This window comes from Abramis brama, assembly GCF_963993115.1.
Source record: "Abramis brama genome assembly, chromosome: 24".
Lineage (NCBI taxonomy): Eukaryota > Metazoa > Chordata > Actinopteri > Cypriniformes > Leuciscidae > Abramis > Abramis brama.
Genome location: NC_139986.1, coordinates 5813505 through 5837125, shown reverse-complemented (window position 1 = coordinate 5837125; position 23621 = coordinate 5813505). Strand labels below are relative to the sequence as shown.

The following is a 23621-nucleotide window of genomic DNA, read 5'->3' as shown; positions in this document are numbered from 1 at the left end:
ACAGGTTTGGAACAACTTGAGGGTGAGTAAATGATGACAGAATTTTAATTAACAATGGGAACTAAAGGAACTAACTAAGGGAACTAAAGGGAACTATCCCTTTAAAGGTTGTATCAGTGATTTCAGGCCCAAAAAAATTTTATCACATTCATCTAATCTTTCCTAACGATCCGCTAGCTGTCCGCCCCATAAGCATGCCGTCAAAAAACGTGTCTCTGTAGGCAGCCTAGGCTCTGAGATCTGCACACAAAAACAATTGGTTTCACCAACCACTCAAAACCAAAACAAATAGTGTTCCAACCAATCACCAATAAGGGGAGGGTGTTGTGAGGTTTTGTGCTCGTGCACGGCTGCACGCGAAGTCAGAGCTGAAAAACTGGCTCAAAACCTCACAACAACCTCCCCCTGTCGGTGACTGGTTGGAACACTATTTGTTTTGGTTTTGAGTGGTTGGTGAAAACAATTGTTTTTGTGTGCAGATCTCAGAGCCTAGGCTGCCTACAGAGACGTGTTTTTTGACGGCCTGCTTATGGGGCGGGCAGCTAGCAGATCGTTAGGAAAGATTAGATGAATGTGATCTTTTTTTTTTGGGCCTGAAATCACTGATACAACCTTTAATTAACAATGAGCAATACATTTGTAACAGTATTTACATTTTATTTTATTTTTGTCATGTTGTTTACAACTGTTAATTGTTAGTTGATGTTAGCTCAGATCTATTAAATAATATTAACAGATACAACTTTAGATTTTAATAATGTATAAACAAGATTAATACATGCTATTTTTATTGTAGTTCATGTAAACTGATGTAGTTGGCTTATGTTAACAAATGGAACCTCATTGTAAAGTGATACTACTCAAATGTACATCACAATGCAGAAAGAAATATCTGTTGCTGATTCCGTTTCATTGTGACTTTGATAATGTTCTAAAAACATTAGCAGTGCGTTAGGAAATGCTGATAAAAAAGTTCAGCTCCAACATTGTGGTGAATTTTGCACAGGCAAGTACTAAAGTAACTCAAGCTCAATGTATAGAGCTCAAAGTCCCTTTTGCCAACCTTAGCTGAACCCTACGACACATTATCAGGACAACCGCTGTAAGTTGCCCTGTGGATAAAACCCCACATTGAGCTGCCCGCTAAAGAGAGGTCTGGTTGGCAGCTACACCCCAGTAAGTGAAACCGTTCTAAAACCAAAAGCCATTTCCTGCACCACAGCAGTGTACAACTTCCTCTTCCTCAAGTGGCTCCTCATGGGCATTTATCATCTTTTTAGAAGTGTTTAAAGGGACATAGGGTGCTTAGGATGCATGTTATTGTTGGAAACAACACAGAATTTCCATGCCTCACTTTTTTACCTTATCTCAAAGTGAAAAAAAAAAAAAAAAAAAAAAAACCTATTCACTTAATATATACAAACATGTATTAATAGTGCTGGAAATGTTTCATTGTTTTAAATGGCAGTTTTAGGACATAACTTTCTGGTGCTGAGAGGAAAAGGAACAAAAACAGCCACTGTGGCTTTCATTGGATGACTCACTTTAAGCTGAGACAAATCCACCATGTCTTGGTCACAGATGGTACAGCCTCGCTCATAGTTCCACACATTGGGGATGTAGTTGGCTAAGTAATTCAAGTATATCTGTGGAAAAAAAGTCATTTTAGTTTAGTTATTCATTTTATAATACATTTCAAAATATCTAAATATATATATATATATATATATATATATATATAAATATTTTTAAATATTTATTCTACATGGTCCAGATGATGTAAGCTCCAGAATAGGAAATGTCCACCCATATTCCAGCCCAGCCTGTAGTAGTTAAATTCAATTTTGGTTAGGACAAAAACCCCAAAATGAATCCTGCTGTCAAATTGTCATGAACTACTGTAACTAGAACTATAATTATTCCTGGACTGTTGCTTTAGATGTATCACACAACACACATTAAAGAACGAGTTTTGTATCTCAGCTGGGAATTTACAGGACATCATCGCAGGGAGGGAAAACTTCCATCTGGTGGTAATTTTGTATTTAAACAGTGTGACTGATGAAGCAGATTAACTGTGTTGAAAGGAATAATGTTCTCGTTCTTGTGTGTTGGCTTGTTGGGAAACGCCTCTTTATCTTAGTTTAGGATAATGAAATGAACTTGTTACCATAAACAGGTTGCCTTAAATTTTGCTGAAAGAGTAAACCTTAAATATTTATTTTTGATTGGTGAGATAAAGGCGTGCATTTTCCAGGGACCCACCCCTCTGTGAAGTCCATGGGACCCCAGATCAAATATTATTTACACTGACAAACATTTATCACTGCTGTATATTTGTAACGCAGACACAGAAGACTACTGTCATGAACATTAGAAGTAGGGGAATCTGTCAAGATACAATGATAACATGTTTCTATGTAAAACGACTTGCCTTTATATACAATTGGATATTTGCTAAGTGACATTCCACCTTAATTTAAAACTGTCCATGTGCCAAAGATTTGAGTTTTTGTTCGCTGGAACACAAGCCCATATTCCTTGGTAATTTGTTCACTGACTGCTGGATACAGATTTTGGCAGGACAACTGCACACTCTTGTCATGCTGTTTTCGATTACAGGAAGTTAAAACGCAATTGTAAGGAGGGGATCTTCAATTCAACCCAGCCTCAACCACATTACAGATGGTATCCAGATGCAGTCTCTTATTCGTCCCATGTTAGATAGTCTTAGTTAATTCAACATTTATTGTTGACTGCTAAGACAGACAACCCCTTGGAGACACAGGTCATGACCTCTAGGTCAAAAGGTCAATTGTTTAAACATTACTGACAGAAAATAGATATTGCTCACTAATTCCAAATGAAAAAAGGCTATAAACCAAGCCGCTGACTTCATGTTCTGGTTGTAAGCTACTACTGTGTATCCTTAAGCCTTGTTACTTTTATTGGACCTTGTTTTAGTATTTACGAGAACATCTGTATTCCCCAGGGCATGTTTAAGACACTGGAGATCAGAGAGATCATCAGGGACGGACACAGGGCAGCTTGAATGAATCAAAGAGCATAAGGGTGAGCTCTGGATGGATGATTATTCATTAGAAACAGCACAGATGGTTGGATATTAGAATATGGCTCCACACAGTGCTGTGTTTATTTAATCTGTCACTGAGACGCAGATGGAAAAGCTCTACAGGCTTGAGATTACATTATCACCAAGGCATCCTGCTAAAATTTCAAACTCTACTGCTAGGCTGAGAGAGTTTGGCAATGACTGTGATATTCCGGCCAAAGGATTGTCTAGTATTTAGTCACTAACTGTAAAATTACAGTCAGGGGTATCATTTTGAAAATAAGTCATGTAGTATTATACTAGAAAATATTATTAGTTTCGAGGAAGATGAAATGAAAGCAACTGCAGAAGGTGCAACTTGAATGGTCAGACAAATTTAGACAAGTGAATATGTAAGTTCTGCCACTGGCAAACACTTGGTTTACCTACATAATCAATGACAATTAATAAGACATTTTGTTTTGGAAGTTAATTTGCTTTAAGTGACACAGTTTGAATGACACTTCTAGTGCCAATTGAAAACCTCATTAAACCTACGTTCAGAACACTTTGTGTTCAAGTGTTCAATATCTATTAGAATATGCGCATGAATACATAACACTAAGACAACAGAAAACTGCAGGTATTTTGATCCAGTTCTACTTTCTGCACTGTTTGCATTATTCATTGACGTTTACCTTGGTGTTCACATTTCCATGGATAACCGCTGGCAGACTGTTGTAGACAGTATTCCTCACTCGCACTCGCTCCGTTCCAAACTTCAGGAGAACTTCATCTAAATTAAAAAAATGGATATTTACATTTTTACATTCAGTAAGTCCATGGATTTCAGTGTTTTATTGCCTAGCAGGCAACAATTGTAAGTCTGGGCACTGAGACTGGGTATTGTACACCTCTTCTCAAGTAGGCCACATCATTTGAGGTGTCTGTAGAACAAAAGGTGTGAGTGCTTTCACACTGGCAGTTTCACAAGTTCACACTTACAAATAATCAGCTCAGAGTAAAGGTTTATGCGTATTTGGTGTGCTGTCCAGGGGAGGGCTCAGAGCTCGGAATTTGGCCCGAACCCAGAGTACTCCCCCCGTATTTCTGGTTAAGAAAGTAACCAGGTGAGTGTGAGGAGACGGGATGGTGGAGGGATGCTGAAAATTGTTGAGGAACATAGGTGAGTCAACTGTGTATATAGCCCTCCACTCATCTGCTGATTGGGTAGACATGTTGATTATTGATTGTTGACAGCTGGTTGGAATGATGTGATGATTGGAATGACGTGATTATTGGAATGAGTGATTATTGGAATGATGTGATGATTGGAATGACGTGATGATTGGATAGATAATTTGAACGTGTTCCTCCAGAACTTTGTTAATACAACATCATTTAGTTCGAAACGGGGCACAGTTCGCATGAAAACTTGCTAATATGAAAGCTGTCATGCGGACCCGGGTGTGCACCGGGATACCAAACTTGAAACTACCTGAAGGAGGTGGTCTGAGTTCGGTTGCAACTGTGGCTCGATTCACGTGAATGTGAAAGCAACACGGATTTTGGTAGCACACTTTTTCAGGAAGAAAAGTAACCTGCGCATGCATTTTAGCCGATGACAATATTTAGTTCAATAAAACACATGTAAGGGATGATAGTGTTGATGGTTTACCTTGGATACGAGCGAGAGTGAGCCTGCAGTGTAATCGAGCAGAGCGAATGCAATCAGGGAGGCAAATGAAAGGCTATCTGTTATCTCCTCTAAAGATTCCATTTGCAAGCAGCAGAAAGCCACCTTCATGCGACACACATACAGTAAACCCAAGTGTCGTTTACTCTGCTGCGCATAATAGCACCACATTAATAAAAAAATATATATATATATTGACTGCGTTCTGTTTTCTTTCATGCAGCCTGCATGCTTGTGATAACGTACAGTAAAATGAACGCAAGTGCACCAGGGTTCGATAGAATCAAGTTGAGTTTGAAACCAGACCAACGCTACGGGGGGCGCCGGGAATAATCGAGCTCAGATCCGGACCCCAGCAAGCGTGCCCAGTGTGAAAGCACCCTTAGTGATGCTTGCCTTAATTACTTGATTACCATGAACTAATACTGAGACCAAAATTGTTTTGATGCAAAATCTAAATCAAATGTTGGCAACCCTTTATTCACCAGTATGTTGCAATATCTGAAAAAAACAAATTGTGTTTAATAGCAAGTTTTACATAGCATCTTGGATTGACTCACCCACTGCTCCATTCAAATTCTGGAAAATCTCGCACTTGTGGTCCAAGGTCATATTAAGCCTTTCCTAAAATAAAGAAGAGAACGTTTAAAATAAACAAGAGTTTGTGTAAAAGTGACGGTGTGACCTTTGTCCTTGTGTAAACTGTTTATAGTTTAGTATTTTTAACCAGTTTGTTTTCTTTTGAATTGTATGATATGGTTGTAAGCACTTTATAAGTGCATGTGGTCAAGTTACAAGCACATTTGTGTTCTCGCAGAGTGCCTTAAGGCTTGTTTCTTCACTGACCCTCTGAAGTGGATCCACGTAGATCTTGGTGTAGAATAGCTGATCATCATCGTTATCATGAAGGTCCCACTGGTTCATAATCTTCTGTATGTATGGAGCGTAGCCAATAAAGCCTGTGAAAGACATCACATTGGTTGTTTTATGGACTGTATGTGTTGTAAAAGAAAGTATACAATGTAAAAGATATGTGTAAAGTGTTGACATTATGGGATGTCTGGATACAAAAATTCCAATTTCAATTATGCCTTTTCTGAGAATTTTAAATCTCACTCCCAATTCTGGTGCGGTTCCTCAAACCCTCAAAACAGTGGGAAGTCTGGCAGAAGTATCTGACCAACAAGCAACAAGTGTTGTATGGCCACGTCTAACCTCAATGGCACAAACTTTCTACATCTACTCAGGACGGAGGACTCTGATCAGCATATGTGCTGGCTCTCTGTGTTTCTATAGTAACCTGCATACGGATTTCTCATCATTTTCTTAAAGCTCTAACCACAGTTGAAAATTGTAGGGCTTGGTTCTCACATTGGCCTCTGTGCAGTTTTAGATACCACCATTCCGCAGGAATTAGGAACTATTTTAAGTAACCGCCCTAGACATTTTTAATTCCTAATAACCTTTTTATATTGCCTACATTAATAGGCTGATCTGAAAACCATTTAAAACACATCAAAGTGATGTTTCCAGTGGCTTTAGTAGGAATCTGTACAAATCTGTTTAGAAGGCACCATCACACCTCAAATGATTTTACTGGAAATCGAGACTTGAGATCTTTCAATGAATCACCAATCTGCTAGAATCCAGAAGAAGATAAACAAGGCAAGTTTTCAAGCAAATATGATTTACAGGTCAGTTCATTCAGTAAATTAGCAGATATTCTTAGTCTGAAGGCGGTCACCTCAGATGTGGTGACATGAATCTTGTTTTATTACAGTGCAATAAAAAGTTAAACCCTTGACATAATGCCCAGGTTCGAAAGCAATAGCTGAAGCCAGATGTAATGCATCATGACATGTGGTTTTAATTTGGAATCCAGAATGTTTTTTTCCCACATATCAAATCAACTCTACCTTCAAGAAGCTTGTATTTGGGCAACATAAGGGATGATCAGAAAGAGACAAGCTGTGCAATGCAGTCTTTCTTATTTCCACAAACGCACTGGTCAACATGACATTTCTGGTCCAACTGAAACAAAACGGTAGTCACCGCAATCTACGGAGCAGCCGAAGGGATAAAACCAACCTTCAATTTTGGATGTACAGGCAATCAAACAGGAAGTCCAACACAAACAAACTTGTCCTGTTAATGACACAGGCTCAACGCCCTGACAGGACACTACACAAGACGAAGTGACCACTGCAGTCAAAGCAGTAATTGACCAGATGAAAATAGAAAGAATCAGGACTACAAAGTTTAGACGAGCAATGACCACAGGGTTTTTTGAGTACAGAGGGGCTGACGTTACTGTTCTTCAATGGACAATCTGAGAAAGATGGATGGATGCACACGTACACACACTCAAATGAATGCACCATTCATGAAGACCCTGTATGAATAGTCCACTATGCCTGCTGGCCCTCAGGAAATTCCACAGGATGAGTTGCCGCTTGGCAGTTTACACAGAAAACACTTTCTCTATCATATTATACAGATAAAAAAATTCCACTGTTTGTACTTCGCTCTCTATAATCACCCTCCTTTTATTGTTCTAAATCCTACCAGACCAAACAAACCCACACAGAAGCGTCCGGGGCAAACTGCACTGTGATGATACGGCTGAATGGCAGCTGGCCATGACCTGCGGACCAGTGATATGCTGCCTGAGTTGAATTCTTGAAGACTGACCTCCCAAACACACAAGCAAAACATGTGTATAAATAACATGGGATGTTGAAGAATGTAAACCATAAGGTATTACAAGCTGTGAAGAACCAATAGCACGTTTACAGACTAAACAGCTGTACAAATCAATTGTGCATGTGCTCTTAAACCAGATTTAGGTAGCCTGTTATAAACAGTACATGTCAACCGTTTAACTAACTTTCTCAGCAAAGTTGTCTTTATCTGTTGCTGAAACAAAACCTATTTTACACTGGTCTTTATAGCGCCCCTTGTGGTAACAGTGTGTTTGACACATGTTGGATGCTGCATGAAAGCTAAAAACGTTTGTTCATATACTTGAATGGTTTGTGTGAAGTGTTGAAGTGTTTACAAAATGCTGATTAGTGAAAGTGAATATCTATAACACAACAAGAACATCGGTCAGGTTTTGACATAAAAATATAAGATGTGTACACAATGAATAAGTAACCAGATTGGCAGTAAAGGTGCTTACATGCAGAAATTAGGGTAATAGCCAAAAATGTGTGCTAATTAGGATTTTGACCAGTTATATACAAAAGTCTGTTTATTTATACCAAAACTGGTGAGAAGCTCAAGCACATTTATGAATTTAAAAATATCATGTAAATGCCAATTGTGATACCAAGAATTATGTCTGAAACACTATATTCAAGTTAACAGAAATGTTTCTAGCTTGTATGTGTGGTTTCCATGTGTTTATGCCTTTCCCTTAAAAAATAATATTGATTAAGGCATTTACATTACTTTGCATGACCTTTATTTGGTTATTTAGCATAATCAGTATAAGATAGCACATGTAAATGCCCTCATACTGTTTTGATAGAATATAAGAGCTGTAGAAATCCAATTGAACCGAACTGAAATCTCAGTAATTGAGGAATTCTTGAGGAATCTCAATAATACAATGGCTTTGGGCTCATCTGATAAACCATTATGAGTAACTATGACGCAACTTTCCTATTTTCAAATCCTATAGGTATTTGCCATTCCCATTTTTACACACCTCCAGAGTTAAGAAAGCGTTTCCCACTCCGGACAGAAGGATACTTCTCTGCCAGTCGAGAATCTGGCCAGATGATTCCCTCAGCAGCGAACGCCATCTTATGATTGGTCTGCTGGAACTTTCTGAGAATCTCCTCAGGTCCACCAGCAAAGATGAGGTCATAACTAAAGAGGGAAAATAAGTAAATTGTTATGTTCACCAACCGTCCCAACGGATCAATGATTTTCACATTTAAGACATTATCAAGCAGTTGCACAAATTATGTTTGCTAATCCACGTCCAGTTAATTTAATATGCTGTGTCTATTTTCACTGAACTGCTGGTAGGGAGTGGAGGGCATTTCTTAGGCATTTTGGTCTTCTATTTCAGACACTATTAATATGCCTGGTAACGTTAGTAACTATAAATGTCATCAGAGGAAGTAAACTGTGAGGGAGGCACCATGGTTTCCTCTCGTCTGGGGAACACCTGTGCACACAAATCATTTCCCTTTTTTCTATCAAGACTTAAAATTCATCTCTGGAATATGTGACACAGCTTTAATGTGGCAAAATGGTCTCAACTACACCTGTAAAGGAAATAATACTGTAAAATATATTTCAGAGGAACCCAGAACTCTGATTTGCTAGATACTTTCCTAAATGTTTAGCTTATACACAATGCTAGCTATTCACGAACGTGCAGCCCTGAATGTTATTCTAAACTTTTCTGAACTCTGAGCTGTTTAGGAGACCTAGAAATATGTGTCATTCCAGATATGGGTGTGTATAAATAGCTGCTTCAGAGTTCAGAGTGTTCTACAATAAGGACTTGATTCGATTTGAGGTGATTTATATAAATGACCCCTTGATAAAATGGCACTGCATGTGGCAAGTAAGCGTGAAGTTAACTTCAGACACTAATCTTTTTCTGCTTTGTGATCATAATAATCACTCACAATTCTGTAGAACACACCCAGACCTGCACAGCAAAAAAAAAAATAATAACTCGCCACACTTTCATTATAAATTGACATGCTGTAATTTCCCTTGAATGATGAAGTTAAATAACGTGCAATTTATTATGGTTGATTTGCATAAATTCAGCAAAACGCCACGATTTCTGCAAGAGCCTTGGTTTTAATTCCCAAATTCCCGACTGTTTTGCCTTCACACAGTCTTGATGTTTCCCATTGAACTGGAAATGATACTGTAAGATTTCTCTTACTGAGGTAGGTAATTTACTTTACATTACAGGTAATTACTAAGTAAATAATTATGGTAAGTATTGAGGCAAAGTAAGTAGTAAGCATTTTATGGCAGATTAGAGTCTATTCACAGCTAGTTCCCACATAGAGAAATGGATATTGGAACCTTTTCTGTCTCTGGTATGTGGACCAGTATTTTTACTGTCTAGTAAATCTGATTCCATTTATGGGCCTTTCACACATGAATTGTTAACAAAGTTTATTAATCCCTAACACTTAATCTTGGGCTGTCTTGCTTCATGTTTCAGATTGTTCATATTTTACCCAGTATTAATAGTTGCCAAGCAATGCAGTTTAGGCTTGTCAAAGGCTTTATAATGTAGAGTCTAAAGCGGTGCTAAACCCACTTTCAAAATTTGATTTCATATTTTGTTTACCCATGGTTTAACGTGTCTTTAACTAGTAAAAAATAAATAAAAAATAACCCAGGATTTAGTGTGGTATTTTAGCAATACACCAGCTGTACATCTTTGCTAAGCATCTTAAACTTTTAAAGTTGTTAATGTTAAAGTTCATGATGTAACATTGGTTACACTTTTGAATAGTCCACTTTAGACATTCTACAAACTATAAGTAACTTTGCAACTACATATGAACTAACTAACATGTCATTAAAATATTAGTAGACTGTTAGGTTAAGGATACAGTTAGTAGAATAAGGCAGAGTTCACACTGCATGATATTCAAAGCAGTCAGATCAGTTATAGTAGTCAGTTATTTTCACACTGCACGACTATCTGAGGTAACATTCAGTTGCTGCTGTGTGCACACTGCACGATGGATCGGCGACAGGGGGTTTCACATTGCATGACTTTACAAAAGAAAGAATCGCCGACAACTTCTGTCTGGTCCGCAAACTACGTTTCAAACCAAACAAAGATCTTTGAGTTCTCACGCGAGACTGAAATTGTTATTAAAAATGATAGCCCGCAAGAAGCTTGCGATCCAAATTGTTGGGGAGACGCGGGGAGCAAGGATTGTGTGTTCTGCAAAGAGAGTTGGGGGTAAATAAATAATTTTGTGTAAAATGTGCTGCTGTTGCTGCAGGTCAAGCAAATGTTTGTGCTTTGTTTCTGTTTGATATAATTGTAAATATATCTATTAAAATACTGCTATTCTGGCCTATAACTCCTCCCCTAACATCCCACTGCCCTGTATCTTGCGCTCTCATTGGCTGTAGGTAATCGCCGATGTAGTTTTCAGTCAGAACACATTCACACAGCAGGATTTTTAATCGCCGACAGGTCCAGATATTTAGCATGCTTTAGCATCTTTGATAATTCACACTGCGTGATTGTCACTCGCGTGAACGAGCACCGATTTGCCTATGATTTCGGGCATTTGTCGGCAATCTCTCAAAACCTGTTGGTGAGTGAAAATCTAGGTTAAAATCGTGAAGTGTGAACTCGGCATTAGTTGACATGCACTTGCAAAGTTACCTGTATTGAGTAGAATGCCTGTTGGGGGACCATCAGTCTACTAATAATCTAATGACTGGTAGTTGACCTTAGTTACAAGGTCACTTATAGTTAGTAAAATGTCTAAAGTGGTCTATCAATATAAAGTGTATAGCCTGATAGCCAGACCATCTGAAAAGTTCTCAAAACCTGTACAAACCCATCAAACTACTAAAAGAAACCAGCTCCATGGCCAGATAAATATCAACCAACTGTCTTTTTTTTTTCAACAGGCGATTGACAAGCACACCTACCTGTCCACAAACAAGACCACCAAGTCCTCTTGGTCAGCCATAGACTCCATGGCTTCCTTCAGCAGTCGAACCTTTTGACCTCCCCCAATGGAACGACCGACATCCCCTCCTTTCCACTGCTCTCCCATCCCCAGCACCTGCATTCAGCATGTGTCAGTTCAAAGCTCAGTCAACATACTACCATCACACCTCCATCTACCTGCATGTTGTGAACGAGTTTAAAAATTAAGCGCCCAGGTGAGAAGCAGTGATCTATGTGTGTTTTTTTTGTGTGTGTGTGTGTGTGTGACATAAATGAAGTGTGAAATAAATCTTACCTTCACATTGAAGTTGAAGTAGTTTGCTGACTGCATGAAACGGTGGAAGCCATCTGTCTCCTCCGTTGCAACAGTAAGTACAAGCAGTTTTTCTGACAAAAGATAATCAAGAGAAAAAAAACGTTAGAAATAAAGAGGTTCCATAAAAGCCTATGTTCCTTGAAAACCTGAAGATATTTAGGATTGATGAGGTTTTCCAAAACCCTGCCATTCACTAAAAAGACTCCTTACCAATATATATACACACACACATATATGTTGCTTTTTGCCTACAGTATGAAGTAGAGGGTATCTTGTTACTCCAAACCAAACTACAACCAAACCTCAAACCTATGTCAACACTCGCAAGACTGATTCCCAAAGTTCATCCCCTCCTCCTGTGAGGATAAATGCAGAGTAAAGTTAAAATCACCATGATTTGAAATAGTTTTGGCAGGACGTGTTCCATAATGTATACAAGTGTTACATCTGATGGTGGTAACAGTGGTGCTGATGGTTAGCTGCAGAAGAGGGTCTTAAGTTTCTTAAGCACCCACTACATTTCCTCTGGACGTGCCAGTGAGCACGTACAGACCCTCTAGTAGAGCACTGTGGGAAAATAAATTCCAGACTGGGGTGTGAGGGGCTGGGTAACTTCAATCGTCCGTCATCTCTTGGTTTGGAAAACAGCCCCAGAGAAATCTTAAGCAAACTTAAGAGTAAGGAACAGGATATGTGTACATCAACTGTAACTCTGTAACACAGTGTAGGTTTTAAAACCGTACTGATTCAAACAAATGACAAGCATGTATAAAATAAAACCTCAATTGTTCTTGATTGTGCATGTACATGATTGTGTGGCCTTTGGAGAACTGCTTCAGTGCTTTGATTTACACTTAAAAGTCATATCCAGATGCATTAGAGTGTTTTGTCACATGGTATTTGCCCTTCGGGTGATTGGCTTAAAAAAACAGGTATACAGTGCCCATGAGCAAAGGTGCACAATACTTGTCTTTGTTGAATTAACTGGATTAAAAGAAACTATTTGGGTTACCATATAGTGTCTTCACAAGTCACTTTCACTTTTTGACCACAAAGAAAAACTGCACTTAAAATGCTTTCTCTACAGTAGGAACTACGTTGGTGGGTTTCTAAATACACTGAACAAAATTATAAACGCAACACTTTTGTTTTTGTCCCCATTTTTCATGAGCTGAACTCAAAGATCTATGACTTTTTCTATGTACACAAAAGGCCTATTTCTCTCAAGTATTGTTCACAAATCTGTCTAAATCTGTGTTAGTGAGCACTTCTCCTTTGCCGAGATAATTCATCCACCTCACAGGTGTGGCATATCAAGATGCTGATTAGACAGCATGATTATTGCACAGGTGTGCCTTAGGCGGGCCACAATAAAAGGCCACTCTAAAATGTGCAGTTTTATCACACAGCACAATGCCACAGATGTCGAAAGTTTTGAGGGAGCCTGCAATTGGCATGCTGACTGCAGGAATGTCCACCAGAGCTGTTTCCCGTGAATTGAATGTTCATTTCTCTACCATAAGCTGTCTCCAAAGGCGTTTCAGATAATTTGGCAGCACATACAACCGGCCTCACAACCGCAGACCGCGTGTAACCACACCAGCCCAGGACCTCCACATCCAGCATCTTCACCTCCAAGACCAGCCACCCGGACAGCTGCTGCAACAATCGGTTTGCATAACCAAAGAATTTCAGCACAAACTAGCAGAAACCATCTCAGGGAAGCTCATCTGCATGCTCGTCGTCCTCATCAGGGTCTCGACCTGACTGCAGTTCGTCGTCGTAACCGACTTGAGTGGGCAAATGCTCACATTTGATGGCGTCTGGCACTTTGTAGAGGTGTTCTCTCCACAGATGAATCCCAGTTTTCACTGTACAGGGCAGATGGCAGACAGCGTGTGTGGCGTCGTGTGCATGAGCGGTTTGCTGATGTCAACGTTGTGGATCGAGTGGCCCATGGTGGCGGTGGGGTTATGGTATGGGCAGGCGTATGTTATGGACAACGAACACAGGTGCATTTTATTGATGGCATTTTGAATGCACAGAGATACCGTGACGAGATTCTGAGGCCCATTGTTGTGCCATTCATCCACGACCATCACCTCATGTTGCAGCATGATAATGCACGTCCCCATGTTGCAAGGATCTGTACACAATTCCTGGAAGCTGAAAACATCCCAGTTCTTGCATGGCCAGCATACTCACCGGACATGTTACCCATAGAGCATGTTTGGGATGCTCTGGATCGACGTATACGACAGTGTGTTCCAGGTAGTGATGTGACATTTGAACCGAGGCGTCGGAGCTTGTGTCTAGAAAAAATGAAGCCGCGATTCGAGGCTTGTGTTGTTAACGTGAAAATCACGTGACTAATGACAAACGAGGCCTCGGTTTGTGTGTATACGTCATCGGTTCGGTCCGAGTATCTTCCTCGCGCCACCTTGTGGGTGTTGTCAGGAGTAGTAGAAGCAGGTGTAGTAGTGTCAGAGAGTTAGATAACTATCATTGTCATTGTCGTTATTGTGTCATATATGTGTTAGGGCTGTATATTATTACATTATCAGGTTAGAATAGTTATAGTATATTGTTATTATTAATTATAGTAGCTATATTATAGTCTTATATTAATTAGATAAGATTATTTGGATTGCTCTGGATTTTTGGATCTGGACTGGACTGCTTTTTTATTTGGATTGCCCTTTTGGATTTGTTTGCTTTTTGTGACCTCTTCCTTTTTCCTGGTAATGGAGCCAGCAAGAAAGAGGGAATCCTCCCCTGTCTGGGCTCAACAGAAGCATCAGTGTCCTCATTTATACCAGCTGGCATTGGAATTTTTATGTTCCCCTGCATCCTCTGTTCCTTGTGAAAGGATCTTTTCCAAGGCTGGAGAGATTTTGTCCGAGAAGAGGAATCGTCTAAACCCCAACACACTTGAAATAATTCTGTTTCTCAATAAAAATCTATTGTAATTCTTCCTTCCAGACTATTCTGTTGCAGTTTACTTTATTACACTCCCTCCAACATAAGCACTGCACTCAACACAGTGTCACTGTTGTTGTTCATACTGTTACTATCCAAACAATTTATGAATAATTAATTAACTGTGTGTGTGACTCTGCACAAGTAAATTCAGACAGAGAAAGATACATATTTAATATTATACACAGGTAATGGACAAAGGTCTGCTCATGTCTTTTTATTATTGCAAATGAAAGGTTACAGACATTAACAGTGAGTACAAAATAAATAAATAAATATTTTTATTTATAAAAATATTTTTATAAAATATAATTTTTTATTTTTGCATCTGCGTGAGGCAAATGGTGGTCACACCAGATACTGACTGGTTTTCGGACACCCCGGACCACCCCAAAACAGTAAAACTGCACATTTTAGAGTGTCCTTTTATTGTGGCAAGCCTAAGGCACACCTGTGCAATAATCATGCTGTCTAATCAGCATCTTGATATGCCACACCTGTGAGGTGGATGGATTATCTCGGCAAAGGAGAAGTGCTCACTAACACAGATTTAGACAGATTTGTGAACAATATTTGAGAGAAATAGGCCTTTTGTGTACATAGAAAAAGTCGTAGATCTTTGAGTTCAGCTCATGAAAAATGGGGGCAAAAACAAAAGTGTTGCATTTATAATTGTGTTCAGTGTATCTCTGGTGAAAATCAAGTTGAATGAGAAGTCACAACTGGTCAGTGCCTGTGCATTTCAGAATGGGTCACATTATTATACATTCAGCAATAAAATAAAAGTTATGGCAGGAGCAACAGGATTTCTCACCTCGTAAAATGGCTCAACTGTACAATTTCAGAATAGTATTAGTACTCATGTGCTGAGCAAAGCATGGAAATGTAACATTAACTATGTTTTATACATTCCTATGTATTCCTTCTCTGATGACGTCAGTTTGACGGCTATAAGGCCATCAACCACATCCTTAAACACTCGCCTCCAACCAAGATGGCGAGGAGGTGAACTTAAATCAAGCCTCAATCACTATTTCTTCTCATTTAATATTAAGTTTCACTCCAAAGTCAGAATACTGAATTAAATTCGATTACAACATCTGGCTCATACTGACATTAAAAATCCAATGATTTCCACGCGTTAAGAATATAGCTTACGGAAAATAATCTAATTCTGAGCCCTTCTGAAAATTTAATGGTTAGATGTTTAAACCGGCCCATCTATTGAAGTTGGAACAACAATGCCTACAGGATGAATGTGCAGTATTTTGTCCTACAGTTTTTTCTTCATCTTACCAAAGAATCTTAGAGAGTTTTTCCCTAGTCACTGTTGCTTTTGGGCGTCCATTCTAGGGCTCTTAGCTCTTATCACCATTAAATAGACATTATGCTGGCAATGTGATCAGTCAAATGGCTTTATGGCTCAATTGATCCAAAACTGAGAAAAGATGGTATCCTCCAGGTCACATATTTCCAGCGGGTTGTGTACCATCCGAGTAACTGCCATTGAAATGAATGGAAATGACAACATATAGCTCTCTACAGGTCTATTAGATCTATTAGACTATTTGTTTCAGCTGTAGATTAGGGTGTGATACTTTCAGCAGATTTTATCATATTAAAGCCAATGAGAGAAAATTCCACTGAATTTCCTCCACAGTCAGAACTCAGAAGTTAGAAAAAGAGCACAGCTTCCATGGAAGCATAAATAAAGTATAAGTCAATGTATAAGAAAAGAGCCAAAATATTCTGAAGAACACAATACAATCGCTAAGGACTTCTCAAGAAAAGGCTGAAAGCCCCGGGGACCGTCACAAAACAAGCTTCATTGCTTTTTTGTTTGAACTGAACTATGATCCCTCTGATTCCTTTCTAAGCTCCAGACTGAAAGGCCTGGTTCCTCTCACGCTATATGCTGTTCTATAAGATGCAGTAAATGTTTAATCTGGATGCTTAGACGGTAATGTTATAACCAACGTATGGCCACTAGAGTAATGATGGTCACGCCATGTGCACACAGCATTTGATAAACTTCCAGGTCTCATTGAGCTTCATTGTCTGAGAAAGCCCCTTTCTAAGAGCAGCTTGAGTTTAAAGTAACAGCTGGGGAATTCTATACAATGAAATTGTCTGGACAGCTGTTTTTGTTCAGTGGTTACGTCAGCCTTAAACATGGGTCATGTTAAAGAAAATCTGAAGGGTCTTTAATCATTGTACACTCCCATGGGCAAGACAACTGAGATCTCTTTATCTCAGTTGTTTCTCCTAGACAGCAACAAGATTAAATACAAATAGTGACCAAATGGTGATGTGCATTTGAGGTTTTAGGGGGCTTCAGCATCTCCTCAGGTTCAGAAAAGATATGCTTAGATTTGCCAATATGCCAAGTCTTCTATCAAAATCTCAATATGAACTCATAGCCTAGATTTCCTATCAAATTCGTCCAAGATAAAATAACCTTAGCTATTATGGTCACATTCATTGTATAGCTCCATACATATTCTTACTGTATCCCAGCAAATGTCTCCTTTGTCTCTATTTTGATTTCTCTTCTGGAATTTTATGAGAATTATTACAGTTATATTGCAGTGAAGTATCAGTTTTGTTTAAGATCTTAGAGATCTTAAAAATCTTTAGAGCTTTGAGAGAGCAACCACAGAAAAATAACATTTTCATGTGGGACTTGTAAATCATGGATAAATCAATGATTGCTTGTTTAACCAAGATATACTGAGCTATGTATCTTGTTTGGAATCGACATCTAAATGTCATTATTTTCAGAATACGCCAACGTTTTTCATTGACGTATACTTCATGCTTTGCCAATATAGAATTTATTACACCACTGGGACTGTGCCGGCATGCATCTTTCAATGTTTTCTCCTTGTACTTAACCCTTATGTGCTGTTGGGGATGTTTTCATCCACTATGGGGTATTTTTTAGTCTAAATTTGGCCATAACTTTCTCTGTGTTTCAGCAAATGGAATGATTTTTGGTGACAAATCTTATTTTGACACATATTTTGGGAAAATGGTTTAAAAGTTTTCAAAAACTCAACAGTACACTGTGGGCAAATTTACTACCCTTTCGTTATGTTGCTTGCTGCTCTTCTCACCATCAAATGAGCAGCAGGCTTGCATGCACGCGTTTAAATCCACTTGCTTTGTTTTTGTTTAGTCTGCATTTCTCACCATCAAAAGGCAGCAGATGCATAAATACACTTACTTTGTTTTTGTTTACTCCATGTAGTTCTGAGAGCTGAGGTGCATATTTTGATTTTCTCAGACGCATCAAGGTGAGTTCACACACACACACACACACACACACACACACACACACACACACACACACACACACACACTCTTTATTATGCTATTATACTTCATATAAACTCCATATAACTCCATGTAAAAGCCAGAAACTAAGCTTTTTTTTGCACAGGCCTATCTAAAGGGTTAATGGTGCCACCTGGTTATCAACAGTAAAAATTACAAATTTTACCTCTTCCCAACAGGGAAAACCACCAACAATCAAAAATGCATAATTATATGGTGTCATGACTTTGCAATCAAAAAATGTGGTTATAATGGAAGTCAATGGTGCAAAAACAGCCACGAACAGTAAATGAGGGAGAAAAAGTTCAAATCTGATGCTGCACAAAAACTAACAATGCATCAAAACCAATGTTGTTTCTAATCTTTGACATGTCCAAGACTGTGATAAAAGGTAAAAAAAAATCCAGTCCACAATCACATTTTATATTGAAAATGAGTCATTTTGTGTGTGTTTTTTCCCCAAATCAGTGACATCATTTACGAATTTGGCAATTAAAGAGTTAAAATCCTGATTTTTTTTTAAACATTTAGTATTTTTGAGCAGGACTGAGGTTGATTAATAGATTTATGCAAAAAAAATTGAAAAAAATATTTATCTGATATATTTTTACAGCAGTTTAAAGTAGTGGCTGTTTTCAGCCACAAACATAATGAAAGGTAGTAAATTTAAACAATGCACAAGGGTTAAAATAAATTTTCACAATAATCCATTTCTGTGTATAATCAATCACAGCACGATATATATCTGACTCTATTTCATTCTGGCTATGCAGATCTGAAAAGTTACACCAGAAAATAATTTGGAGGCTATTTCCCAGCATGTCTCAAAACATTTACATAACAGATGAGGGTGGGCGATCGGGGGTGGATTGTTACATTGTCTGTAGTCTTCTCCAAAGGCCAACAAATAAACACCAATTGCTTTGACCCACAAGTGACCTAACTTTCCCCTGATCCTTTTAAGACAACATCAATAAATAAATGGCCGCAGTACCCGACAATGCGTACACTAGCCACTGTCTTTCTGCGTGCCATGCAAGAGAGATTGAGGGCTGGATCACAAGCCCAGCTCACCAAACTTAGAGACAATCAGTTGCCATGGCTATAAATATACAGTAAACACAACAAGTATGTGATGATGCACAGCTTGTGCTGTAATGGTCGAAAAGCACCGTCTGCAATGATATGGAGATAAACAGGTGACTTAAACATTCCACTCAGCTCAAATACAAGATTTCACAGGAAGATTTGTCTTCTGTCTTGTATCATTTCTATTGCTGTTGTTAAGGTGTTTAGAGTAATTGATTTTACAATGACAATTACAATGAGGGTTCTAGGTGGTTGATTGGGTACTGTAAGGTCAAGGATGGGCAACTTTGGTCCTGGAAGGCCACTGTCCTGCAGAAATTTGCTCCAATAATGATAAAGCTCACCTGCCTTTAGCTTTCTAGTAATCCTGAAGATGTTGATTAACTTGTTCTGGTGTGTTTGATTAGGGTTAACTAAACTCTACAGGACAGTGGCCCTCCAGGACCAAAGTTGTTCATTCCTGTGCCAGGTGTCTAAATCTTCAGTAAAAAGTGATCAGTTGACTTAACTTAAAAAAGTGAGGAAACCCGTTACCTTAAAATTATGAATTAAATGTTTTCACACATAACTTTTTTATTTTCTATTACGCATGAAATTTAATAATAATTTTAAGGCAATGGGTTTCCGTACATGCGTAATGTGTGACATACATTTTTACATATTTCGCATAAAGGCAGGGCCACACCAAGCCAATGGTCAGCTGTCGGGCAACGTCTGCCCGTTTTTTAGTGTCTGTCTGCTTCGTTTTTTTTTTTTTTTTTTTGGTGTGTTCCGCAACGATGGCACTAGTCAGATGCCATTGTTTTGTTTTGTTTTTTAGGGTGTGCGATTCAGCATATTGAATCGGCGTCAGGCTTTCGGTGAGAAATAGAACTCTGATTGGCTGTTCAGCTTAGCGAATGAGCCACTGCAGGAGAATAACAGCAAAAGTGATGAAAGTGAGCATGTGCTAGTTGACAGTTGCCTTTAGTCCTTTTGGTGTGTTCAAGCGCTGCAGTGACCAACAGGAAGCTGCCTGGTTCGAAAAATGTGATTTCTGTGTGAGCTGTGCTCCCTCCATCACTTTAATGGACAATGGACTAACCCTAAACTTAGCTTTTGAAAAAACAAGTATGAGCAATAGTAATAGTGAGGCTTATTAAAATAATTTTCCACTCAACTAAATGTGATTTCTAACTTGTGAGATAATAAGATGTTTCTCTTATTTCTTTCTCAAAAGCCACTTTTGAAATGGTAAATAATGAATAATGATGTGATATTAATCTTGACATGTCTGCCATATGGAGCTTCACGGGAAGATGAAGATGTGCTTAGTGGTTCTAAAGTATCTTCTCAAAGACAGAATCCTAGCCACCACATAGTGTAATCACTTAAAGCAGCTGCAATAATGCACTCGATCGAGATGTATTTTCCATGATTCATTTAGCCTACATGTAAAACAGTAAGAATTGCAAAACCAGAATAATCATATTATGGGAGTGTGCACCTTGTAGGGGCAATAATGTCTGTTAATGGAGTCCACAGATAGTGCGTAATGTAGTGCAGGCAGACATTCAGTGCAGACAGAGAGGTCACTGTCCAACACTCCAAAGAATTTCATTTTCCGCTCCTTGATGTAGGAACACTGTTTTTAGAGCAAAAAAAAAATTGCGGAAAAAGCTGTGTGGGCTTTTAAAAGATGGCTATTTTGAATGTAGTACATAGTCTGGGCTGACTTGAGGAGACAGTGTTTGACAGATCAGTGTGAACTGCTGAGGTCCAGAGGAATGCTGCTTGAGACAGGCTAGCTGTTTCATTTCTCAGTGTGGTGCTTTAAAAGCTTTTTGGTGCTTTTTCCAGGGCTGTCTGTGTAAACTTTCACAATGCACTGGAAGGGCACCGTAATACGCTCAGAACTTCTACCACAAAGAACAATTAAGTCTCAGTGGGAGAGTCAGAGTCCAAGATAAAGCAAAAGAATGCCCTTTAAAGTAAGCATTTCTCAACAAAATGACTGGAAACTAGAGAACACACTTGATTTCTCTGTGGCCCTCTCAACTTATCTTCCAAGTGATGCTTGAGGCTCTGGAGACAGGTGTATGTTTAAGTAAGCTCTCAGTCTACAATAACATGGCCTTTCACACTTTTTCGGTCAGCTCTCTGGTGGCTCGACATACATCAGGTGGGTAAATCATATGGGGGAATGAACTAAGAATGAATTGTACTTGCATGGTATTGCCATCTAAGCTGGTTCTGATTGCTTGTTTGTGAGATTTATCTGGAACTGTGCGTTATCACTCCAGGCACTTGAATGGGCTCTTTAAAATGCTGAAAGTTCTTGACTACACAGCACATCTGCATTAATTCTGGTAATGGTGCTTTTCTCCATCATTTCATCATTATTTGATGAATTACTGATGCCATGAATGATGGTGAGGTGGTGCAACGCTATCGGAGCAGAGTTTTGGCGAATTTGGCCATATTTTACAGGCCTTATTCTAAAAGCAAATGAATAATGATGCAAATGATGTAGAAGAAATGCATATCACTATTCAGAAAAACAAAGCAAAAATGTGTCTAGCAAAAGTTTTTATGAAAGCTAATTTGAACAAGCCTTTGTTAAAAAGTAAAATTGTAGAATAGGACTTTATATTGCCTCAATGATTTTTTTTGTGTGTGTTTTTTATTTATTTTTTATTTTTTATTATTAAAAGTTAATGGCCTGGTTTCACAGACAGAGCTTAGATTAAGCCAGGATTAGGCCTTAGTTCAAATAGGACATTTAAGTAGCTTTTATAAATGTGTGTTAGAAAGAAACAACAATACTGGTGTGCATCTTGAGACAAAACAATGGCACTGACATATTTTAAGATATGCAAGTGCAAGTTGCTTTCAGTTAAAACATGCATTTTAGTCTAGGACAAGGTTTAAGCCTATTTTCTAAATTAATACTAATATTTACTTGCTCTACAAAGTCAACATTATTATCAAGAGGGTGCAATAATGGTGGGCTCAAGAGTTGAGGATTTGGAATTCTAAAAGAACAGTAGTCGATTGTATCCCAACTACAATGTAGGACTGGACTGAGTACTTACGATTGTTGCACTATAAATGGGTTTTTGTAAAAGTAAATGATAAAGTTATCATAAAAGATAAAGTTTTTCAGGCCATCAACTGCAATAATTCTGCAGTCTGATTGCATCTATTCAAAGCAACACTTTTTTTTTTTTTTTTCATATATAGTTGTTCTTACATGTATCTCTATTCTGTCACAATGTGAAGAAAACTGGCCAACCAATAATATTTGCACTTTTGGCGCATTGGTCTAAAAGAAATCGTGTGCAAAAATCAAATCACTTTTTTATTTTTTATTATTATTATTATAATTTGAATCAAAATTACTAAAACTTTATAGAAAATAGAAAAAATTAAATCTAATTCAAAATATTACCAAAAAATAATAAAATAACACTGGCTGCACAATGATCAGAAGCTACTAATGCAGTATTGTTAAACCTATTGGTCTCCTAAAGCAACAGGATGATATCATTTTGTTTAGGAATCTAATAAAGAATGAAATTGAAAAAGTATATATTTTTTTGTATTTTTGCTCAGAATTTATTTCTGCTATAAAATTCTTAGCATTACTAACATCAGCTAAATCTATTTCTATACATGAAGCCAGTTTTTATAAGAACACTGTGTTACGGTAGCAAATAAAATGGAGGCTAACAGAGGTGATCTCACTTCAGGCAGTTCTGGGAAACATAGAAACACTACTGAGTCATATAACTGACCTCATTAGGCAGTCTGATCCCTCAACAGCCAGACTTTACCACAACACCCATTCATTTATTCATTCATCGTAAGTATGTCACTATGCTTCTCCAACAGACCAACACTTCCGAACTGATGTAGGGAACACCCTGTTCTGCCCGCTTAACATGAGCATGTTAGTTCAAACTCAACCAAAATCACCAGAATCAGCTGCCAGAACATACACACAAATGTCTAGAGGTCAGACTTACGCCTCATTACACTGCAAGAAAAAAACGGAATCGGATCGGAAGAATTTGAATGTAAGCACAGGTAGCTGTGACTCAACAACGAGATACTTATCTATAAACACAGACATGCTGATATTCCAAAATGCTCTAAATCTCTGTCTGTAGCCATGTGACTGCCAAATTTGTTATCACTTAGGGACCAGAAACCAAATTTGAAGGCTGGGTGCAAAACAAACTAGTGGAAACTGGTGGTGGGGTGATTGTAGACAGACATTATTTCAGCTGTTCGCAACTTATATAGAAAAACTTTCTCTCTTGGGGCCTGGAAATTTCCTTGATTGTTTAAACATGCCCCCGTGTCTATAACCCGAGAATCTTGTAGTACACTGGCAGATGGGGTTGTGCTTCAAATGCACCCCTTCCAAAGCAGCTGTAATTGCGTCTAGAATGGAACATTGCATGACATCAGCAGCATC

At 38.4% G+C, this 23621-nt stretch overlaps 1 protein-coding gene across 2 annotated transcripts in view; it reads right to left on the bottom strand.

The window, feature by feature from the left end:
• The window catches only part of plod2 (procollagen-lysine, 2-oxoglutarate 5-dioxygenase 2), a 47257-nt gene that overhangs the window by 16314 nt on the left and 7322 nt on the right, over positions 1 to 23621 (bottom strand). For both annotated transcript variants that reach the window (XM_084102753.1, XM_084102754.1), the window contains exons 2-8: positions 11735 to 11826; positions 11418 to 11554; positions 8461 to 8624; positions 5595 to 5707; positions 5309 to 5372; positions 3751 to 3848; positions 1545 to 1646 (exon numbers count right to left, since the gene is read on the bottom strand). In XM_084102753.1, the coding sequence (XP_083958879.1) occupies positions 1545 to 1646; positions 3751 to 3848; positions 5309 to 5372; positions 5595 to 5707; positions 8461 to 8624; positions 11418 to 11554; positions 11735 to 11826 (770 nt within the window). The remainder of the gene's footprint in view (positions 1 to 1544; positions 1647 to 3750; positions 3849 to 5308; positions 5373 to 5594; positions 5708 to 8460; positions 8625 to 11417; positions 11555 to 11734; positions 11827 to 23621) is intronic.